The sequence below is a fragment of the Saccostrea cucullata genome, unplaced genomic scaffold (assembly GCF_032062105.1).
Source record: "Saccostrea cucullata isolate Sc308-1 unplaced genomic scaffold, CSIRO_AGI_Scuc_v1 ctg349, whole genome shotgun sequence".
NCBI lineage: Eukaryota > Metazoa > Mollusca > Bivalvia > Ostreida > Ostreidae > Saccostrea > Saccostrea cuccullata.
Genome location: NW_026928102.1, coordinates 217,034 through 236,898, shown reverse-complemented (window position 1 = coordinate 236,898; position 19,865 = coordinate 217,034). Strand labels below are relative to the sequence as shown.

At 34.9% G+C, this 19,865-nt stretch overlaps 1 protein-coding gene across 8 annotated transcripts in view; it reads right to left on the bottom strand.

Annotated features, from left to right (window-relative positions):
• Positions 1 to 19,865, bottom strand: part of LOC134276428 (uncharacterized) — a 44,736-nt gene that overhangs the window by 18,907 nt on the left and 5,964 nt on the right. For 2 of the 8 annotated variants that reach the window (XM_062758681.1, XM_062758684.1), the window contains exons 3-16: positions 19,417 to 19,482; positions 18,310 to 18,461; positions 16,030 to 16,126; positions 14,967 to 15,734; positions 10,217 to 10,306; positions 9,602 to 9,655; positions 9,110 to 9,271; positions 8,230 to 8,244; positions 6,638 to 7,381; positions 6,369 to 6,452; positions 5,902 to 6,021; positions 4,995 to 5,066; positions 4,807 to 4,836; positions 71 to 4,246 (exon numbers count right to left, since the gene is read on the bottom strand). In XM_062758681.1, coding sequence (XP_062614665.1) covers positions 71 to 4,246; positions 4,807 to 4,836; positions 4,995 to 5,066; positions 5,902 to 6,021; positions 6,369 to 6,452; positions 6,638 to 7,381; positions 8,230 to 8,244; positions 9,110 to 9,271; positions 9,602 to 9,655; positions 10,217 to 10,306; positions 14,967 to 15,734; positions 16,030 to 16,126; positions 18,310 to 18,461; positions 19,417 to 19,482 — 6,630 coding nt within the window. The remainder of the gene's footprint in view (positions 1 to 70; positions 4,247 to 4,806; positions 4,837 to 4,994; positions 5,067 to 5,901; positions 6,022 to 6,368; positions 6,453 to 6,637; positions 7,382 to 8,229; positions 8,245 to 9,109; positions 9,272 to 9,601; positions 9,656 to 10,216; positions 10,307 to 14,966; positions 15,735 to 16,029; positions 16,127 to 18,309; positions 18,462 to 19,416; positions 19,483 to 19,865) is intronic. The other 6 variants (XM_062758686.1, XM_062758688.1, XM_062758683.1 and 3 more) reach the window with 6 other exon arrangements.

The following is a 19,865-nucleotide window of genomic DNA, read 5'->3' as shown; positions in this document are numbered from 1 at the left end:
CTGGACATAAAATTTCAATATTGATATGATTATAAAACAATTTTTAAGTTATAAAAAAAAGGAATTTTACCACAAAGTTTTCCTTTTGTGAGGTGAGTTGCCTGTTGAGGATCTTGACCTGGTCAGCCAGCTGTTCCTCGGACTGCTCCTCGTTAGCCTTGATAGCACTGACCGCGGTCAGGATGTCCTGTCTGACCTGTTCCAGCTCGTCTTCATGGTCTATCTTAATACAGTCCAACTCATCCTGCAGTGTCTGGATCCTCTCCTCATATTCCGTGGAGAGAGTTATCTTCTCCTGATCGTGCTCTTCTGTGATTTTCTCCAGCCTGAGACAGATGGTGCTAATTTCCTGTCGTAAAACGTCCAGGTGGATATCATGGCGTTCCTGTGCAACTGAGAGTTCATGCTCCAGACTTGCAGCAAAAGAATTCAGTTCTTGCTCGAACTGCTTGGCTTCTGCTCCTGTAAGCAAACCAGCTGCCACATTTTGGAACTGTTTCATCTGCTTATCCAGAATGCTGAGTACTTCGCATTCATCCTCAAACTTGGTTTCTAGGATTTCTTCGAAAACAGAGAGGGATTGCCTGATGTCATTCTCAGTCTCCCGGCTGGATTCTGAGGGCAGATCTACTTTTTGTCCTGCCTCCATTTTAATTTTCAAGTCTCGCATTTCCTTTTCATGCTGAAGTCGGGTTTTATAATTGGTGTACGTTACTTGAGCTTGGTACATGGCCTCACGTACCAAATTCTTTGCATATTCATTCAAATTATCTGGATCAAATGCACAGAAATCTGGAATGATGTCCACTAATGCTAACACTCTCTCTATTTTGGATGAATTTCCAGCCGTCTTTAGCTCTGCAGCTAAAGTTTGCTTAGAAACAGCTTCCTTTTCTAGCATATTTCCCAGGTGCGTGGAAAGTTCATTCATGTCAGATTCATGATTTCTGCCAAATGACTCACTATTTGGAATATGTCCTGAGCTGTATAAAGCATTTACATGGGCAATTGTTCCCCTTACAACAGAACGAAGAATCAATATATCAGTCCATTCTACCAACAAGGTTTCAGGAGGCACAAGATTCAGTTCTGAGCTGTCACTGTTCACACTTCCATCACATTTTTCTAACTCACTCTTTGCCATTTTACAGTCCTCTTCTAAGGTTACTATCACATTTTTGATTCTCTCTTGCTCATTGCTATCCACTTTGCCTAACTGCTCTCGCATACTTGATATGTGTTTATGGAATTTGGCCACCAGTGTGGTACTAAGTGAATCCCTGATGTGGCCCGATGAGAGGTTGATATGGCAGTTTATACATGAAAGAACTAAGGTTTGGTAGTCTGCCACAGACGTATACAGACTCTGGGACCTGTCTTGAAGTTGTTCACACAAGAATTTTCTCTCCCTCTGCAGGAGATCGGATAGTTCTTCTGATTCCACATGAGTGTTGAATCTCTGCTTGAGCTTCTGTAGGGCATAACTAATTTCCCCTTGTATGAGAGACCTACTGATGATGTGACCCGATAGTTCCTCCATCTCCCTAACAGATTTAGTTAATTGCTGATGAACACTGGAATCTACTTGGGACCTAAGGAATACCTCCATTGCTAGGATTGAAGGGTTGTCAGTGATGTTTAGAGATGACAAAATGGCTATGTCATCCGTGTTTTGATGATCCTCTGCCATGACACTGGAGGCTAGCTGACCTTCCAACACTATCTTTTCTGCCAGCATTTCAGCATAACTAGACACTAAATCTGGAGACCGTTCCTGGTCCGAGTTGCTCAGGTCACGAGTCGAGTTGTCAATGCGCCTCTCCATTTCTAGAATAATGCTATTCACTCCCTGAATTTCTTTCATTAATACGTCCCTACTCAAACAGCCCATTTGATGCCTCTGAATCATGTAAGCCATTTGACCCAGAATGATGGCCTCCACTGAGAGTCTGTCAGCATACACATTCATTTTATCCTCCAAAGACATTCTTCCTCGTTTAGACATTTTCTCCCTTTCACCCATCATGGCTGCTGCACGGGCTTCATGGCGAGACATTTTGCTTATAACATTAAAGTCACTTCTCTCAAACTTCTGTAGCTCTCCAATGTACTGAGACAGATGCAGGAGCTTTGTGTGAACAATCTTCAAGCCTTTGGCATCTAAGGACTCACGAGCAGCAATATTGTTATTAATGTCTTGTAATTTCTCCTTCAAATGTTTAAGACACTGTTTAAATGCTAGAGTGTTGTCTGAGGAAGGATCAAAGATCTCCGTTCCTGAGTTCACCATCCTGACTTTTTCCGTCAGTCGCAGTGTGAGACTGTCAATCTTCTCTCCACACTTCTGCAGAGTCTTCCTCAGATCTTCATCCATGTCCCCTGTGGATTCGTTGGCTGAACTCATGTTGTGGTCGGTCAGATCTCCAGTGATGTCCTTAATTCTGATGTTTGTGGTCTCCAGCTGTATTTTCATTTCCTTCAGTTTGCTAAGGATGAGCTGGTTATCTGCAGATGACGCTCCACTTGTTTCCCTGGCATCCACTTCATCTTCCGAGTCTTTCTCATCAGAACTGAGGAAACTATCGGAATCTTCCTCCTCAGATGTACTTTGTAGGTCCCCATTCACTGAGGCAGAATCTACACTACTCCGAGTTTTGAGAACAACATCCACATAATCTATTCTCTCTTCCAACTCATTTAGCTGTTTTTCAATCTCATCAGAAAGCTCCACTGGGGTTTTCCTTCCACCACTCCTTGTTATGCTTGATGCTTTGACTGGAACTCCAGACTTATTTGAAAGCTGGTCAATTCTAGCATTTAATGTGTCAATCTGTTGTTGATATTGTGTGGTCATGATGTGAAGTTTTCCCTCCATTTCTTTTTCTTTCATCTCAGTCTCCTCACAGTGTGCATAAGCATCTTCCAGTTCAGATGTTAATTTTGTCACTTCAGATAAAACTTGTTCATATTTATGTTGTATTTCTGAGGGATCACTATCCTTTGTGCTTCCATTAGAAGCAAAAGACAGTGACTCATTCAAAATATCCTGTACATCCTTACATCTCTTTTCAACATTTGCCACAAGCTTGGCCAATTCCTGAATTGAGAGCTGAGATTCACCCTTCTTTCCACCAATGTATTCTTCAAGCCCTCTTTTAGACTGAAGCACAACTTCCACAACCTCTTTCATTTCAGAATCTGCTGCCATTATATATTCAATAAGTCTCTGAGTTTTCCCTTCATCACTATCACTAGATCCTTTTTGTATCTTTGATTCTATGCTGCTCTTTTCCTTCTCTAATGTGGACATTGTTTGTTTCTCTGAAGCTAGCTTTGAGTTTAGTTCAGAATTCTCCTTCTTAAGATCCTCCAGACTCTTCGTCAGAGTTTTGTTGTCATTCTCTAACCTCTCTTTCTCCAGATTCACTTTCCTTTGACATCTCTCCACCTCTTGTAATTTCTTCTCCACCAGATCTTTGCTCTTCTGGACTTCATCCAGTCTAGACTGGAACTCCTCATTGTCTGCAATCTCAGCTTGGAATTCTTCACTCATTTCTCCAAACTTTTTGTCATTTTCAATCATTTTTTCTTCAAGTTGTGCGATGATTTCATCTTTTTCTGCCAAGAGTTGTGCAATGTTCTCTGGGATGTCTAACTGCCTCTGGGCTTCCAAAAACTGTTTCTTCATCTCCTCCATGTGTTGTTCCATGTCATCCCTCTCCTTTGAGAATTCATGTTCCATATCATTGATCTGTTGCTCATATTCCCTTTCAAGTTTCTTCATATTCTGATCCCTGTCTTTTAAATCACTCTTCAGTTCAGTCACTTTTCTGTTTGCTTCGTCCATTTTACCTTTGAGTTGCTTGTACTCCAACTCTAATGTTTTCAGTTTTAATATCTCCCTTTCCTGCTCTCGAATCTTCTGCAGGTTTGTTTTTAAGTCAGCCTGCAGACGTTTAATTTCACTATCCTTCAATTTAATCATTTCCTGCTGACTTTCCACTTTCACACTTGAATCTTTCAGCTGAACTTCCAGATTCCGAATTTTCTTATTCCAGTCAGTGGACATTTTCATGAATTTTTCCTTCTCCTGTTTGAGATCTTTCAGTGCCTCAGATAAGGCTTTTTCTGTTCCAGTGAGTTTTGAGACAGACATGTTTAGTTTGGTCCTCAGGTTGTCGATTTCTGCCTTCTGCTTCTGCACAGTGTCTCTGGCCTCTTTGACCTGTCTCCTCATTGTGGTCACCTGAAGAAAAAAAGGACAAATATTTTATTGCCATTGATTTCCATTTACAATTGTTTACTCCTGATAAATAACAGAAATAACTGATTTTTTTTATTTAAAGTCTACTGGTACATAATTATAATTATTATAAACTAGTCAGCATAGGGCAAATTTTTAATACATAAATATTATTTGAATCTTTAAGTAAAAAAGAAAATTTGTGTCAAAAGCCAATCATTATGCTGCAATCAATGAGCTCAGCTAAAAAAATTAAGCTGGGGGCTATAACAGTAGAGTGCAAATGCAGTGCAAAATCAATACAAGTAAACATTTCTAGCCATCTAAAGGATAGATGAGGTAAAAAGAAAGAAAAAGCAAATAATTTGACAAATTGAATTGATAATCTGTAGGTTTTTTCCTCATAATCAAGGTCTGATAATGTACAAAATAAATGATTATGACTGATGAATAAATTTCATGCCAAAATACATGTATGAAGTCAATACAATTTACAGAGAAAGTTCAATACATGTATAAATTCAAGTAAGTTTTTAAAAAAGAATACCAGTACATGTACTCACATTGAAAGAGAATTTTCTCTTAAATTTACTCTAGATATTACAAAATATTAGAAAATGAAATTCAAAATCTACTGTACAACTGAAGTGAAAACAATTAAAATAAAAAAAACATTAAAAATGTCATAATAAAATTACAGGTGTTTCAACACAATCACACACAGAAGTAGGACTTGAGCTGAGATACAAACCTCTGTATTGTCAGTTTTGCTAGGCTCGGCTTGTTGGTCTGCTATATTTTGATTACCCTGATCATGCTGTGGCTGTAATGTCAAACCAAAGCTTTAGTAAAGCATGACTTACTGGCACTCAAACTGCACAATTCTGTTCTATAGAACTTTTTATTTGGGGGACCCAATTGCAAAAAATCGTCAATTTTGTTTTACGATTAATAAATAGGTCAACTTTACAAATAGAATTGAAATTATTTCAATTCAATTCCCTCTAAAATATCAAATTTCAATTTAAGATTTCAATATAGAGTTTTTCCTCTTTAAAATTTCAGTTTTTTAAAATTAAAAAAATTCAAGAATTGTGCAGCTCAAACCTGGCTGATAAAAGCTGATGATTTTGGAAACCAACAATAGCATCAATATATTCAGAAAAATATTTCTTTTTCTTACAACATATATACTCAATTTAATTGAATTAACCCTAAAACCCCCATGTTTTTGGATGCAAATACATGCAGATATAAAATGAATTGCATACAAATTTCCTTCTGAATATATTGTAGTCTAATAAAATAATGAAATCAAGCAATGGGAACCTATTAATTAACTCACTAAAAAGCTTCTTAAGCAAACTACTCAATTAGAATGTTTTAAAAAACCAAAGAACACTTAAAGAATACTAGTACCCAGGCCAAATGAAAATGCTATAAAAAGATCAAATCCACTTCAACACAAATTAAGTAGAAATTAAAACAGTTAGAAGAACGAAAGGAATTTTTAAATGAGTAAGTCAGCAAATCAAGGGAAACTACTAAGAAAATATCTCTAACCAGTGCAAGAACTTGGTAGTTTTGATTTCTAGCTTTAATAGGGGAATAAAATCATGCTGTACATTTACCTATAAGCCTGCTGTGTGCCTTCTTACCTGAGAAATATCCTTTTCCCTGACCACAGTCTGCAGTCGAGATTTCAGATCCTGATTGGATTCCTGCATTTTGACCAGCTCCTTGTGTTTTTCATCCAGTCGATCTTTCAAGGAATCCACCTGTAAAGATTTTTGATTTCCCATGATTAATTATGTACAATTCTCACACAGTTGTTTCTGATACTACTTCATGAATGTCACTGAATACAATGAATGACAGGATATATACTACCTACGCTACATCTGAGAGATCCTACTGTGATCTCATTCACATGCAGGATATTATCAGACATGCATACAGGATGAATTTCTATATTTACCAATAACAAATAATACAGCATGCCAATATCATTAATCAAAAGTTAATCATTCAAGGTGAATCATACACAGTTGCATTTACTTTCAAACTGCAATTCTTTAAGTTAAATCCCACACCATATTGTTACCATTTAGCATAAATCCTTTACCTCTGTTTCCAAAAGGTCCACCAGAGCACCACCCGAGGCCTCTTCTGCACCACCTGACCTGTTGTCATGGAGACTACCGGAGCTCTGAAATCAAACAGATTGCTAGCAAAATCAATTTCATTCACATAATATTATTTGCTAATCTCTCACAAGTTTGAATTTTTATGGATTGATAGTCTCTTCTAATTCTTATTAACAAACATTTATTACAACATATGGCCAACTTTATTGGGAAAAAATGATTTAATTCAGAATTTTCTGCTCCTTACTGAATTTAATCCATCAACCCTATCAGATGTGGTTTCTGGATGAAGCTCCTCATCTGTGTCTTGTGGGGAATGTAACCGTGGAGATCTGACCCGTGACCTGTCCTTGACCCTTACACTGGGTGACTTGGCTCTTCTTTGTTTTTCCGTTTCTTCTTTCTTACTTTCACTACTAATACCCAGTGACCTACTTTCTGAGGTAGGAACTGCTGATTCAGCAGAAATATCACTCCCTTCCACAAATCTTCGCAATGGTAAACTATTGGCACTTAGAGAGAGAGAGTCAGAGTCCGGTGAGGGGGATTCTGTTACTATCATTGGTTTGACCCTGCCCTCTTCCTTTTCTACAGAGCTTTCTCTGCTGGAAGACAAGGAACCCACTGTAAAGGAAGGGGGCAGTGTAATACTTTCCAAGTTCAGATTTGGCAGAGCGTCTTTAACAGAGAGCATTTTTCCCACATTGCCCGGGTTCACATCCGAATAGTGACGCCGCACATTCTTAATTGTGGGCTCCTTTTTGATTGGACCTGGACTCTCTGTGCTACTGCGACTATCTGGGGACAAACTCAAACGTCCACTACTGGATAAGTTAATTTCTAAATCCTCTCCTGAGCTATGTTCACTTTCTCCTGAGCTATTTTTTGATCCACCACTCTGTTGTAAATCCATAACAAGTCGTATTGCTTTCATCCAATTATTACGGATCCCTGATGTCATAGCAGAGAGTACATACTCTCCATTACTGGTCTGTAAGTAAACGATATAATAAAGGTAAATTCAGGACCAATATAAACATAAAGAAAAATGTAGGGACACAAATGGAAAGATTGCCCTTTTCTTCAAAAGCTATTTTTGTTGAAATTAATACAAAATTTAGTTCAAAATTTGAAAGCTCATGCAGTTTAAAGCTGTTACAATTGTAACATTTAACTTTTCAAAAAGTTAAATATTGATGTAATTTTGTCATTGAATACAGTTAGAAAGTATGACTAAACAATATTCCACTACTTGCTTTCATCCAAGGATAATACAAGTAAAATACTTTCTACTGTATTGATACCACATGACCCCAATTTGTACTGATAAATAAAGACCCTACAATTCACCATTTGATAATTGTACCATTGTAACTGCATTCAATAGGTAGACATTAACTTTCATAAAGTTGGATAAGTATAAATCCAGTCGCCAAAGACAAATGTTCACCTTTGTCTGACATGATAAATGCTTCCAATGCCAAAGCTTTACATTTATATAGTGCAAATTTTGTGCTTATATCAAAGAGTATCTTCAGTATATTTTCTTGTTTAAAATAAATATAAAAGGAAAAAAAACCTGGAAAAATTTCAAGCAGCAACAAAACAAATAATGTGATTCGTATATGACATGTACATACATAGAATTCACATTGAAACTTCCGTTTACTTGATATATGTACAGCATTACCAATTTTCAGCAGATATATGTGTGAACATTTCTCTATGGGTTAGTATCAACATGGTAAATGGAGAAAAAAAAAATAAAGTGATGAGAGATTGTTTTATGTTCATTAGAACAATTTGGCAAGCTCTGGATCATGTTAAATCTTTACTTACTGATGGACCAATGCCCTGAACACAAAGTAGTTACCAGTTTTCAGCATTATTTCACACACTTTTAGCAAACATTATGCATTTATATATAGAGACAAGGTCCACAATCCAAGGCAAAGCTGATGTAAAATTGGACTATTACACACTGTTACTGTTACAGATTTTTTGTCAGAAAATTCAATAGCCTCACTGCACCACATGTAAGTTTATTGTCACAATTTGTCTAACTCTGGATCAATTTCTTGGCTTTGGCTGATTAGATTAGGGTATAGGGACAAATCACAAGCATGCATTTAATGATTCAACAGGTAAACAATAGCAGCTGGAGGGAGGGGGGAAATTTGACTGAGAGCACAGTAATTTTTTTTAACAACTCAAATATGTACACTCAAGCTTTTCCACTTCAGTCAGAAAGACAGAGTATGTAAATGAGCATGCCTTGGATTGCTAACCACTCTGTGTAAAATTAACTTGATACATGATATATATATTTCTCTACAGTTAATTAAGACATCTCTGAAAATGTGTAATGTACAGAACATAAGAATCATTTAATGAAAATATTTTTCTTTTCTTTTTTGGGGGGTAAAAAAAAGAGAATTAATAGCCATTTGAAAATATTACTTGCAGAAAATACTTCTTTTTCAATAAAAGAATATAATAGCTTTCAACTAATAGATTTTTTTTTGTCTTCATACATGTACATGAATGTTGGTTGTAAATTCATCTTGAACATCAATCATGTATCCTTGACCATTGAAAAAGAAAGAAAAAGGTTTCTGGTTTCTTTTATATTCCAAACTAAATTGAGTTGCTTTAACCAAAAGCACTCATTATTTGAGCATGACCAACAAATACATATGAAGATTTGATAACAACGCACCTTAATCCTGAATCCGTAATTTCTGCCGACATTGACTTCGGAGATATCGTAACATCCAGACAGGTCTATTTTGCCATCAAGAGTGTTAGTTTCTTCGGCCTTGGCATCCTTGTAATACCGCAAGGAGTTACCCGTCAAGACAAACCAGTGCTTCTTCCAATCCTGTCCAAGCAAAATATTCATCATCATTTTATTATTGTGATACAAAGGACATTTCCAATCCTCACAATTTAATGGATAATTAAATATATACACTGTACCAAATCATCCACACTTTTATCTTTATGGATCAAAAAAGGAGTTTTTATGTTTCACAAAAGACCTTGACAAAGTTTTATTCCATTTATCAAAACACCACAACTTACTTGGAAAAGTTATTGAAGCAACACGAAAATAAAAATCTATATTCTTTTTTAAGTTGGCAGTTATCTATGACAACATCTGACAGTCCACAGAAAAAACTAATTATCTATCTGGATATATTTTACCTACCTTTTCAGATGACCCTTGTTTAATAAGCCAGCCTTTCTTCATGTACATCAAATCCTAAAAAGGTCAATTTTTCAACATGAGTGGAAAAAAAGAAAATTTAAGGTTTTTTCCAAGGTAAGATACAAGATTTTTTTAACACATACACACTAAGTAATCTTTTTATGGCAATGTAATCAGGATGTCTTAGCCAGGCAGCGTTGGCATTCCTGTTAAAAGTATTGAGCTTAAAGTCCCCATACCTGGACAAGATGATAGCTTTTTAATGAGTGCTAGCTTTTTACACCCAGCTCTCTTGGGTTTGGCATGAGGACAATTTGTCTTCCATACCATATCAAGAACCTTGTTAACTTAATTCCAATCTTTGTGGCGAAACATTTTTACATGACTAACTTTTTAAATCCTATATAAACATCTGCTGTCAAAATGGTAGATAAACCTTAAGTCAGTAAGAAGATTTCTTTGCAAAGCACTCCCTTGTGCAGTATATAATTAAAACAATCCAGAAGTAATAAGGTACAAGTGCCTTGCATTAAAATTCATTGCCTTATTTGCATATTAAAACATGCAACAAAATTTCCATTGTGGTCACTTGGTGACCTATATGGTCTGTCTTACCTCGTAACGTGAGGACTGACTGGGGGTTCCGCTAATTACAGGTGAGGACTGTGTTCTGCTTGCAGCCTGCAGCTCTGACGATTTGGCCATCTACAAAAACATAGCACAGTCTGGATAATACACAAAAATACACAACGTAATTCATTTCCTTTTACACAAAAGGTGACAGTTGCTTATCCTTAAGAAAAAGGTGCCAAGAATAAAAAGACAAAAATAACATGAGAACTCAAGTCATCAAGCCTCTCAAATTTCTAACTTTGCCTGTACCTGATATGACAGTGGAAAAGGCCCACAACAGGACTGACACATTAGACACACAATATGCGGACATCATGGTGTAATTTTAAGCAAAGTCCTCACATTGTCACAATATGAAAAATATATCTTCCTTTTGAATTCTCCATTGCCCAACGACTATGTTCCAGCTGGGATACCTGTTAAGACAAGGTGTATATTTCCTTGCCAGAGGGAGCAGGTAGTCATTGTTTACTTTTAATTAGAGGGGACATCAATCAGGTGTAAGGTCTTGCATTGTGTGTGGGGTTTTATGTTGCTATAATGTATCAAGGAGGGCATAAAAGATGGTTCTTAAGTCTGCATTGTCACCAATAAGGCCGGGACACTAAAATGTTGCCATATTTACAGTGGGCTCAAACTATCAATCGGGGATTTTAAATCAGATGTACAAATGTAAACATTGCCTGTAATAAACGATCTGAAATACCCATAGGTGTAAATACCAATGTGTATCAGGCTTAAATCATTCACAAAAACTATTTTATATACCACATGCTTGCATTTCACAGTTGACATTTTCTGGAACTTTAAATTTTCTTTTAGGGACAAACTTCCTTTATATTTTTCTCTTATCCTTAACCAAACTGTAGCCTTATTTATTCAAAAATATTATTGTATCTATTTATCCCATACAAATGCTTTATCTTCCTTCATCTGCAATGTCGAATCTTGACTCTGACACTTATGGGAACAAACCTTATTCTATAGGCTAGTAAAAACATGTGCCCCTGCAGTTATTTTTTTTTCCTCATTTTTTTTCTTTTTGAAAGAGTGGAGAGTTCTTCTGAATCAACCGTAAAGATTTACCTATATAACAGAGGTGATATTTTATATCTGTTGAAAGTGAGAGGTTTACAAGCTTCTTGTGATTTATGCTCTATCTTGCTGCAATTTGAGAACTAATAATGATAGACAGGGAAACCTTTAAAATCTCTTAAATTTCTACACATAATAAATTACCATCTGCAGTATAAGAATTTATTTCATGGGGCTTTCTTTTTATTTATGAATGAATATGAATACAGTCTGAAGAAATATTAAAATTAATTCCAGAACCTTGAAATTATTGCATTTGTTTTTTCTTTTCAGGCTTCTTCTTGAACTAGCTTCACATTATATTAACAAATCACAAGCATTCGAAATTTATTGAAAATCTTGTTTAATTTAAATGAACCTTTTGGCATGGATACCTGTGTAAATTTTTATTCCACTGCCCTTGCTATTTTGAAATCTAAACAAGAACCTGGGAGGCAACCCCCACCCCCAAAAAATTTTAAATAATTTTTCAAAGAAAAAACTGTTAAATAAGTTTAGTTTTGTGTAACCATCTATTCCGCTTAAAAAATATAGATATTAATTAATATTCTTCCACATAGCCAATGATTTTTACTCAAACAGTTTAGTTAACATTCAGGAAATCTTAACAAAATCAAATTTTTAAATTTTGCACACATATCGTACCTGCATAATCCTACGATTTTTCCAAAGGTACAGATCTATGTATAATTCCATGTGATTAATTAGATACATGTAATCAAAAGATGACACCATGATTACACCATATCAGTCTTCCTTTCCTTTCTGAGCCCGATTGACATTCATGTCAAAGATATCTGGACACATAAATTAAAAGTTTTGAGGGTGCCCAGGTAAATTCATTGATTTAAAGTTGTCAATCTCTGTTCCCCCTGTGTATCAATTCTCTGTACACAACTCATCAATGTTGTCAGTGTAAAATCAACGAGATTATCTTCCCATGTTGTTAATTCTTAATCAAAATGTTGTCAACCTTGCATTGTCTGTTTGATAAACATACACAAGTGATTATCCCGTTAACTGTTTATTTCTGAGCCATTACCGCATTACAAAGTATGGTTTTATGTACGTGATATTTCTGTCGGATAACGACGCTACCCATGGATAAAATGTTTACATTTTTGTTGACTTTACACAGTTACATACTTAAAAAGCAGTGATAATTTAATGTCATACAACCATGTTTTAAATATGTGAAGTACTATAAACCCATTAAAACTTCAAAATCTCTTTAAAACTGAGAAAGTGCCCTGTAGTCCTCAGATCAGCCTTCAGAATTACCCAATCTGCCTTGATGAAAATAACGATCATTCCTCACGCAAAAAACCACGTAAATTAAGGTATATAATTTATGCTACACTTCCTTGGAAAATCCACAAGAATGGCCATTTTAGATGCCAACAAATTATTCTTTTGTTGCAAGAATTTCTTTGTCGCAACTTAGTGGGTTGTATCGCTATATCATATTATGACAACTACCATTATCAAAAGGGGTATCACTTGCACAGCTGAGTGTCACATTCCCAAAAATTCTTAATAACTTGTTCCGAATATAGAAGTTTCTCACTCCTCAATGATCGCATGTCATGCTCAGTTCTCAAATGGTCAGCTTCTTATGATATTCCACTTTAAAAATTGCCCTTTAAAAAATCTAGTTTAAATGTTCACACTTTTGCAGCCTTCTATAAAACTTTTTCAAATGTATGAAAGAATCAATTATTTGATTTTCAAATCAAAGGAATGTCATATATTCCACAAAATAAACATGATAATAACAAATTCAAAGTTGTTCCATGGGTCATTCTCTGTCCAGTTTTAATGGGGGAAACCAAAGACTGGTCTAATATGTATATGCCATGAATTAGCAAGATCAATCCAACACAAATAAGATTTACTGCTTCATTAGCACACAGAAAAATAAATTACCAAATTCTGTATGTAAATTGAAATTTAAGAGTCTTTCAAAACTTTGAAAAGACAAAGTCAACCAGACTATACAAAGTTGGCATTGGAGTTTTTAAAGTTCTTTGCTTATTTAGCATAAAATTCAATTAGTTCTATTAAGCGTGTACTGATTTATTCTTGAAAATTAAAGTGATCATTTTATTTTTTTTCAGTAGTACCAAATGACTGAAGTTTTTCAATCTCTCTAGAAGCTGATACAATTTTTGCTTTTCATACTGGAACTATTAACTCTGCATATTTTGAATTGATTCAACGTTTGCGTTTATCATGTTTAACTCCAAAGTTTAAATTGATTTGGTGACATTAAATTAGATTACATGTATGTTCCCTTCTCAAAAAATAAAAAAAATGTGGATCTAACTAAAAATTTGTAAAACTGGCATTAATCTACTCAGGGCAAAAAAGGTAAATTGAACTGCTTTGAACTGATTATATAATATTTATATACTGGTATATCATATAAGATAAATTTATTAGGTTAATATAACAGCTATTCTTGGCACTTGAGAGCAGTAATGTGCAAAAATTGCAAGAATTCCAAACAAGGACTCACTCATACCTATATTTTATAACCAATCAGATAACCTCACCTGTAAAAGAGGGGCAAGAAAATCGAGTCATTTATCAATGTATTTACCAGGGACACACAAATATCACTGTCTTGTCACAGTAATAAATTCACAGTACACTCAATATTATGTATCAAGTTTTCACACAATTTATTGCTCCTAAACTTGAGAAAATGGCATTTGCCCATTGATCTCTTAAGTTGTGCCACTTATTTATTTTGCTCAGAATGATATGTCCATTGAAAAGTTTTCCCTAAAATCAAATGATTTATTTCCAACATCCAGATGTTTGGAATTTCAAAACTGAAATGAATTAATTCTGTAGAGAAAAGAATATTGTGCATTCCATCTCCAACGGATGGAACTAATTTCACTGAAAGGATTGAATATATAGATATAAAAGCTTTGTTTTTTTTACTAAAAATTATTACAAATTCTCCTCATGATGATTACCTCTCATAACACTGGGTCATGTCCCTTACGTGGCATTCATCATTTCTGTTGATTGATAGTACAACATTACACAGATATTTTTATCATTAACCATTACAGGACAACACACATTACGAGAAATAACAAAAACCTCTTAATAACCTGACATTAATATACAATATCACTGAAGGTGGTGGTGAATTATTTTCAGATTTTACCATGAACTTCTTGTACAAAGGAGACTTGGTAATGAAATCTTTTGAGAACAGCGGTTGTCAGTAACATTTTTTTTCCTTGCAGTAAATGTCAAATGCACTTCATGCAAAGAAAACCAAACATGAAATATCAGGCACTGTTTTAAAACCTTCCAGAAGTCAGGCAAAATCAGACTGATACATCAAAATTGTTCAAAAGAGAGAAAATATACTAGCTCTCCAAATAAAAAGTACGGTAGCTAAAAACAGATACACTTAAAATTGTTAAAAGAAATTTTTTTGCATTAATCAACAGCATTTGAGCATTCCGGTGTTAAAACTCCCTCTAAAATTTGGAACATTTTCAAGCAGAAAAATCAAAAATAAAAAGTAAAAGAGAGCAAAATGCATTAAAATGCTTGTTGATTGATGCATGCAATGGACCATATTGAGCCACCTTTTTTTCTGTAAGCCTACCTTGTGTTCGTCTGTCTCATTATTGCGGGACTCGTATTCAGGTTGACCACCTTGTCTGCCCACAGACTGAGCGTCGCTTCGTGAAGACATCCTATCCAGTCCCGACAGAGAAGTTCTACCGCTCCCTTCCTGTTTGGCCAGAGACAACTGGGTGGAGAAATCTTTCAGACTTGTTGACCTCTCTCGGTGTAGTCGTGCCCTCTCGCTGGCGTTCTTTGGCTTGTTACTGACGGGGATGGTCTTGTCGTCCAGGGACCCCCGCCTCAGGGCCGGGATACCGGTCACTTGGGAATGCTGGGGAGGGGAAGAATTTGAAGATGCAGCAGTAGACACAGAAGCATGGGAAACAGAGGAAGATGCAGGGTGATAATTAGCAGCCAAGGTTTGCCATGTTCGCCGAGGTATTGTAAAGTAAGGATTATTGATATAATTAGAATCGGACAAGACTCGTGCAACATTCGACTTGTATGCTTCATTAGAGCCACTTACACTATCCAGCCGATCACCAGAGCGACTCAAGTATCGAGTCTCGGCCAAGTCCCTGGGTGCATCTTTTTCCATCTCAGCGGAGGACAGATCGTGTAAACTGCTACTTTTTCTGAGTCCCTCCTGATAATGTTTGTCTGTCTTGTGTTTCATGTTTCGGACACCTCTGTAGGTGGAGAATTGCTGTTCCTTGGATTTGACTTTTTCCACATTAAATCTTCCATTTATAACAGTCTCTGGTTCTGTAATGCTGCTTGCACTGGGTAGTCTAGCTGAGGTTGGCTGAAAGAAATATAGATTTTGTAAATTTCTGTCCACTGGATTAAAGTTGCTTTAAATTTAAATTAAACAAAGATGGATCATAAGTGCATGTGTTCACATCTTAAAATTGCAAATTCACATTTCCTGATTGAATAATTAATTCAAATTATTCATGTATTTATTGACTTTTAAGAAATATCCATAGAAATTTGCTTTTTATACACTTAATCTTTAATAATACACCAGAAAACTTATTCTCGAAAGTTTTGTATATCTCGCTTTCCCTATTTTATTGACAAATTGTAAAACACCCTACCTGGACATTTTCCTTGTTACTAAATATAGGCATGGTAAATCTGCGGTTCTTGGTTTTGGTGAGCCGGCCTGGGAAGACTTGCAGGACATCATGCCACCTGGTAGCGACAATAAAACTTATTTAAAAATATATACAACAAAGAAGAAAGTGACATTAATAACACAAGCATGGTATTTTACGATGACATAGTTGAAATCAATGATGGATCATAATGCTAACTGTCATGTTTAGAGTCTGGGGATCATGTGTTTTCTGTTTAAAATAGAACATTACTTTAAATCAAAACATTAATTTTATACATTAATTTCCCATTTCAAGCATGTACGGTACTGCTAAGCTTGATCTGATAGCTTGAATCATAAAATTTAACATGAACCACGGATTTGTAGCTTGTTTAAATTGAAAATTTAAATATACCTGTGGAGTGGGTATTTAAAAGCTAATAAATCTTATTCATTTTTTAATAATTTTTTTCAATAAATAAAAAGACATAAAAAATGACTATCTAGCATAAGGTGTCAAAAAATTAAGTGATCTACAGTATCATTTTTTACTTAATTTTCTAAAGAATTTAACATTTAAATTGTTCAACATTTCATGTAATATAGCATACAGACATCAATGTACCGGTATATAAAACCCAGGATATAATTATTTTTACTCTCATCTTTTTTCAAACAAAATAAACCCAAGGTCTTGTAGACATAACTCACAAATTATACACGTATAACAACAAAGGCCATACACTTAGATGACCCTCTTCTGTGACCTCTGTTTTCCCTTTGAACTCTGGGCTCATTTCAATTATCAGAGGGAAATGTTAAACAGTAGCACTTATCAATAATTCACCCTACCGCTGTAATTAGCAGTATTATTGCACTGGATGCAAAGATTTAATCAACAGGCCATGCTCCCAAGACAGACAAACTAGACATAACAAAATAAAAGTCATTATCAACAAGATCAGGACAACTAACGCATTCTGGGTTTTTTTTTGCTTATTAATATAAGAATCTTGCAATTTTTGAAAATTCCAAGACACTGCATGCAAGTTCGGTGCACTCTAGCATGCTTTATATTTTCATCTAAATCTCGTATATCATTTTTGCACTAAAAGTATTCCTGATTTTATCCACACAGCTTTAACATCAAAAGTTCAACTTGTAACCTTTACATCATTATTTTCTGGCAGAAAATTCTAATATAACAAGTACAACAAGAGTACATGCATGTCTTCAATTAGATTAAGCTGCCATTTCATAACATCAAATATTAATCTCTACACCCCTTGGTTTCGGATGGATCAATGAGCTATCAGAAATTTTGAAGATGTTAAATATTTACACATGGCGATATGATAGGGTGTCATGATAGTCTGATTGACCTACAGCATGTCGTCTCTGCACTGAACATTTTTGTCTTCCTTTGTCAATACAATTATGACATAACGATTTAAAATTTCAAAGAAACTTATCTATACCCTAAATCTACCTTAGCAAATATTTACAGATACTGCAACGACATAAGATTTGAACATGACATATTTTGGACCCTGGTGAAGTTCACAAAAAAGTAAGAATCATGACAGCTCATTAGACTCTGATGGTTAAAATTTCTTTAAAAAGTGTGACATGATAATGTTAAAAGATGGCATTTATATATTATATGTAGAGTCTAAAAAAATTATTTTTTAAGTCTGCAAATTACTTTATCTTAAACATGACTTAAATGCAGACCTTTAAATCACTTTCTTGGGAGTGGCTGGTGCTTTAAGGTAAACTTTGAAGTAAAATGTTGATTAATCTTATTAAGTAAAAAAAAAAAATACATGTGGAAAAAGTGTCCTTTTTTTCTAAGATTGTAGGTAGAGAGATAGGCCTTTATTGAAGAAAACCTTTGACTTGAATTTGTACAATGTTATTTATTATGATTGTTTGTATTTTTTAAACTATCGTATTTTTCAAATGTTAAATATGTTGAAAGAAAGATGTAAACTGTGGACTGACATTATAAATAGACAATTTGTAAGTAAATGTACTGCTCTGTACTTTCTCCTACAACATAGTTCTGAATCTGGGTACTTATATGACTATAGAAAAGAACTAACTTTTCATTTGTAATGGACCCGCAGTCAATAATAAATGAAACATCCTGTAGGAAACATATAAATCTAAGTACATGCAAGCAATCCCTAAGTACTTGTACTGTGATTACTTAGACAGGAAGCCTAGCTATATCTCAGCCCAATGCTGTACACAGCACTGTACAATTTGTCCTTACCACTGATATTCCTCTTTAGACTGGCCTTTGATATAGTATTTTTTGTTTGGCGTCACAATTTCCAGAGAGAAAGGGTGGGATGTTACACTCTCGGCATCATTAACTGCTGAACATTTGTTCATATCAATGATCCCTTGTGGAATTGTTTCAGGCTACAAATTAAGAAAAAACAAAAATCAGCAAGTCAGACTGCATTGAAAATAAAAAAAAACTTACCGTATAATCCCTATTAACCGCCCCTGCCCCTATAAGCGCCCCCTAGATCTTTTTTCAATCATCAGAGAATAAGGGCCCCCTGTACAGTGATTAAAATCATCTAGAATCGTATCAAAATCTGCCAAAATTTGAACAAAGTGAAAATGTAACTTGTCTATAATCCAATTTCTCAGTGGAAAATGAATCATATCGCATAAATTTGGTGGATTATCTTCACCTAAAGTAAAGTTCGACATTATTTTTAGTTGTTCTTTAAAAATTTTTAAGTATAAGAATGACATTAAATAATATAAAGAGAATACCAAAATAACCCCCCCCCCCTTTTTGAAATTTTCTAAGCGCCCGGGGCGGTTAATAGGGATTATACGGTATATTTCAAATTTCAGGGAAAACTGCTAGAAGCAGACACATCAATTAAGTGGGATTTCAAATACATCATTTAATGAATTCTACATATTTCATATCTGATCCCAGGAGAACAGCTTAATGCTTTTAAGAGGAGTGTTAATACCCCAAACTAAATTTATTTTAGACTGGTTAATATGTTTTTTTCCAGACAAGATGTCTACAGAACATGTATGTTTTATTCTGGAACATGCTTGTGTTATGGATATAATGGGTCAAATGAGTGATCTAACATGAATTCATTCTCCAGATATATTTGCATCTTTCAAATAATGTGCACAGATCATCCAGCCATATATTCTTGGAAAATGATGTCATGTTCCAAACCTAGGTATATAATAATTTAATGAATGGATTTCATCTTCTTATATTTGTGAATTGGAAAGTTTTGAGATCTGAGACCCTTATGACTGTAGTTTATTTGCATTCAGTGGCAATTTTTTATCCAATGATTTTTTCATTAAAATTATTTTGTTGAAAACTTACATCCTCATCCACACAATATGTCAGTTCACCATCATCAAACAAACGCATAAACCTCCTCTGCCATCTCTGAAAGAGGAAATAAAAATTTGGTAAGAGTTACTTCCCTTTAAATCACATCACACTACTATCTATAAGCATGACACAATATCCCAGTTTAATTTCAGTAAGCTACACCACAAGGGATTAATTACTGGTGAAATCCAGTAGGGTTAATACATTATCAATTAATTAATGATGCTTATTGAATTACTTATCAGATAATTAATTCCCCCAACAGCCCAAGGGAAACTGCCTGTTTTCGTGGCTCCAAACAATCTATATCTAACATGGCCTTATCAATTCAGTGCCATATGCCACTTAGCCTTGCACAGATTTTTTTTTTATAATTTGGTCAATTACTTTTCAATATAAAAGAGATTGTAACAATAAACAGCAATCTTTTCATTTGT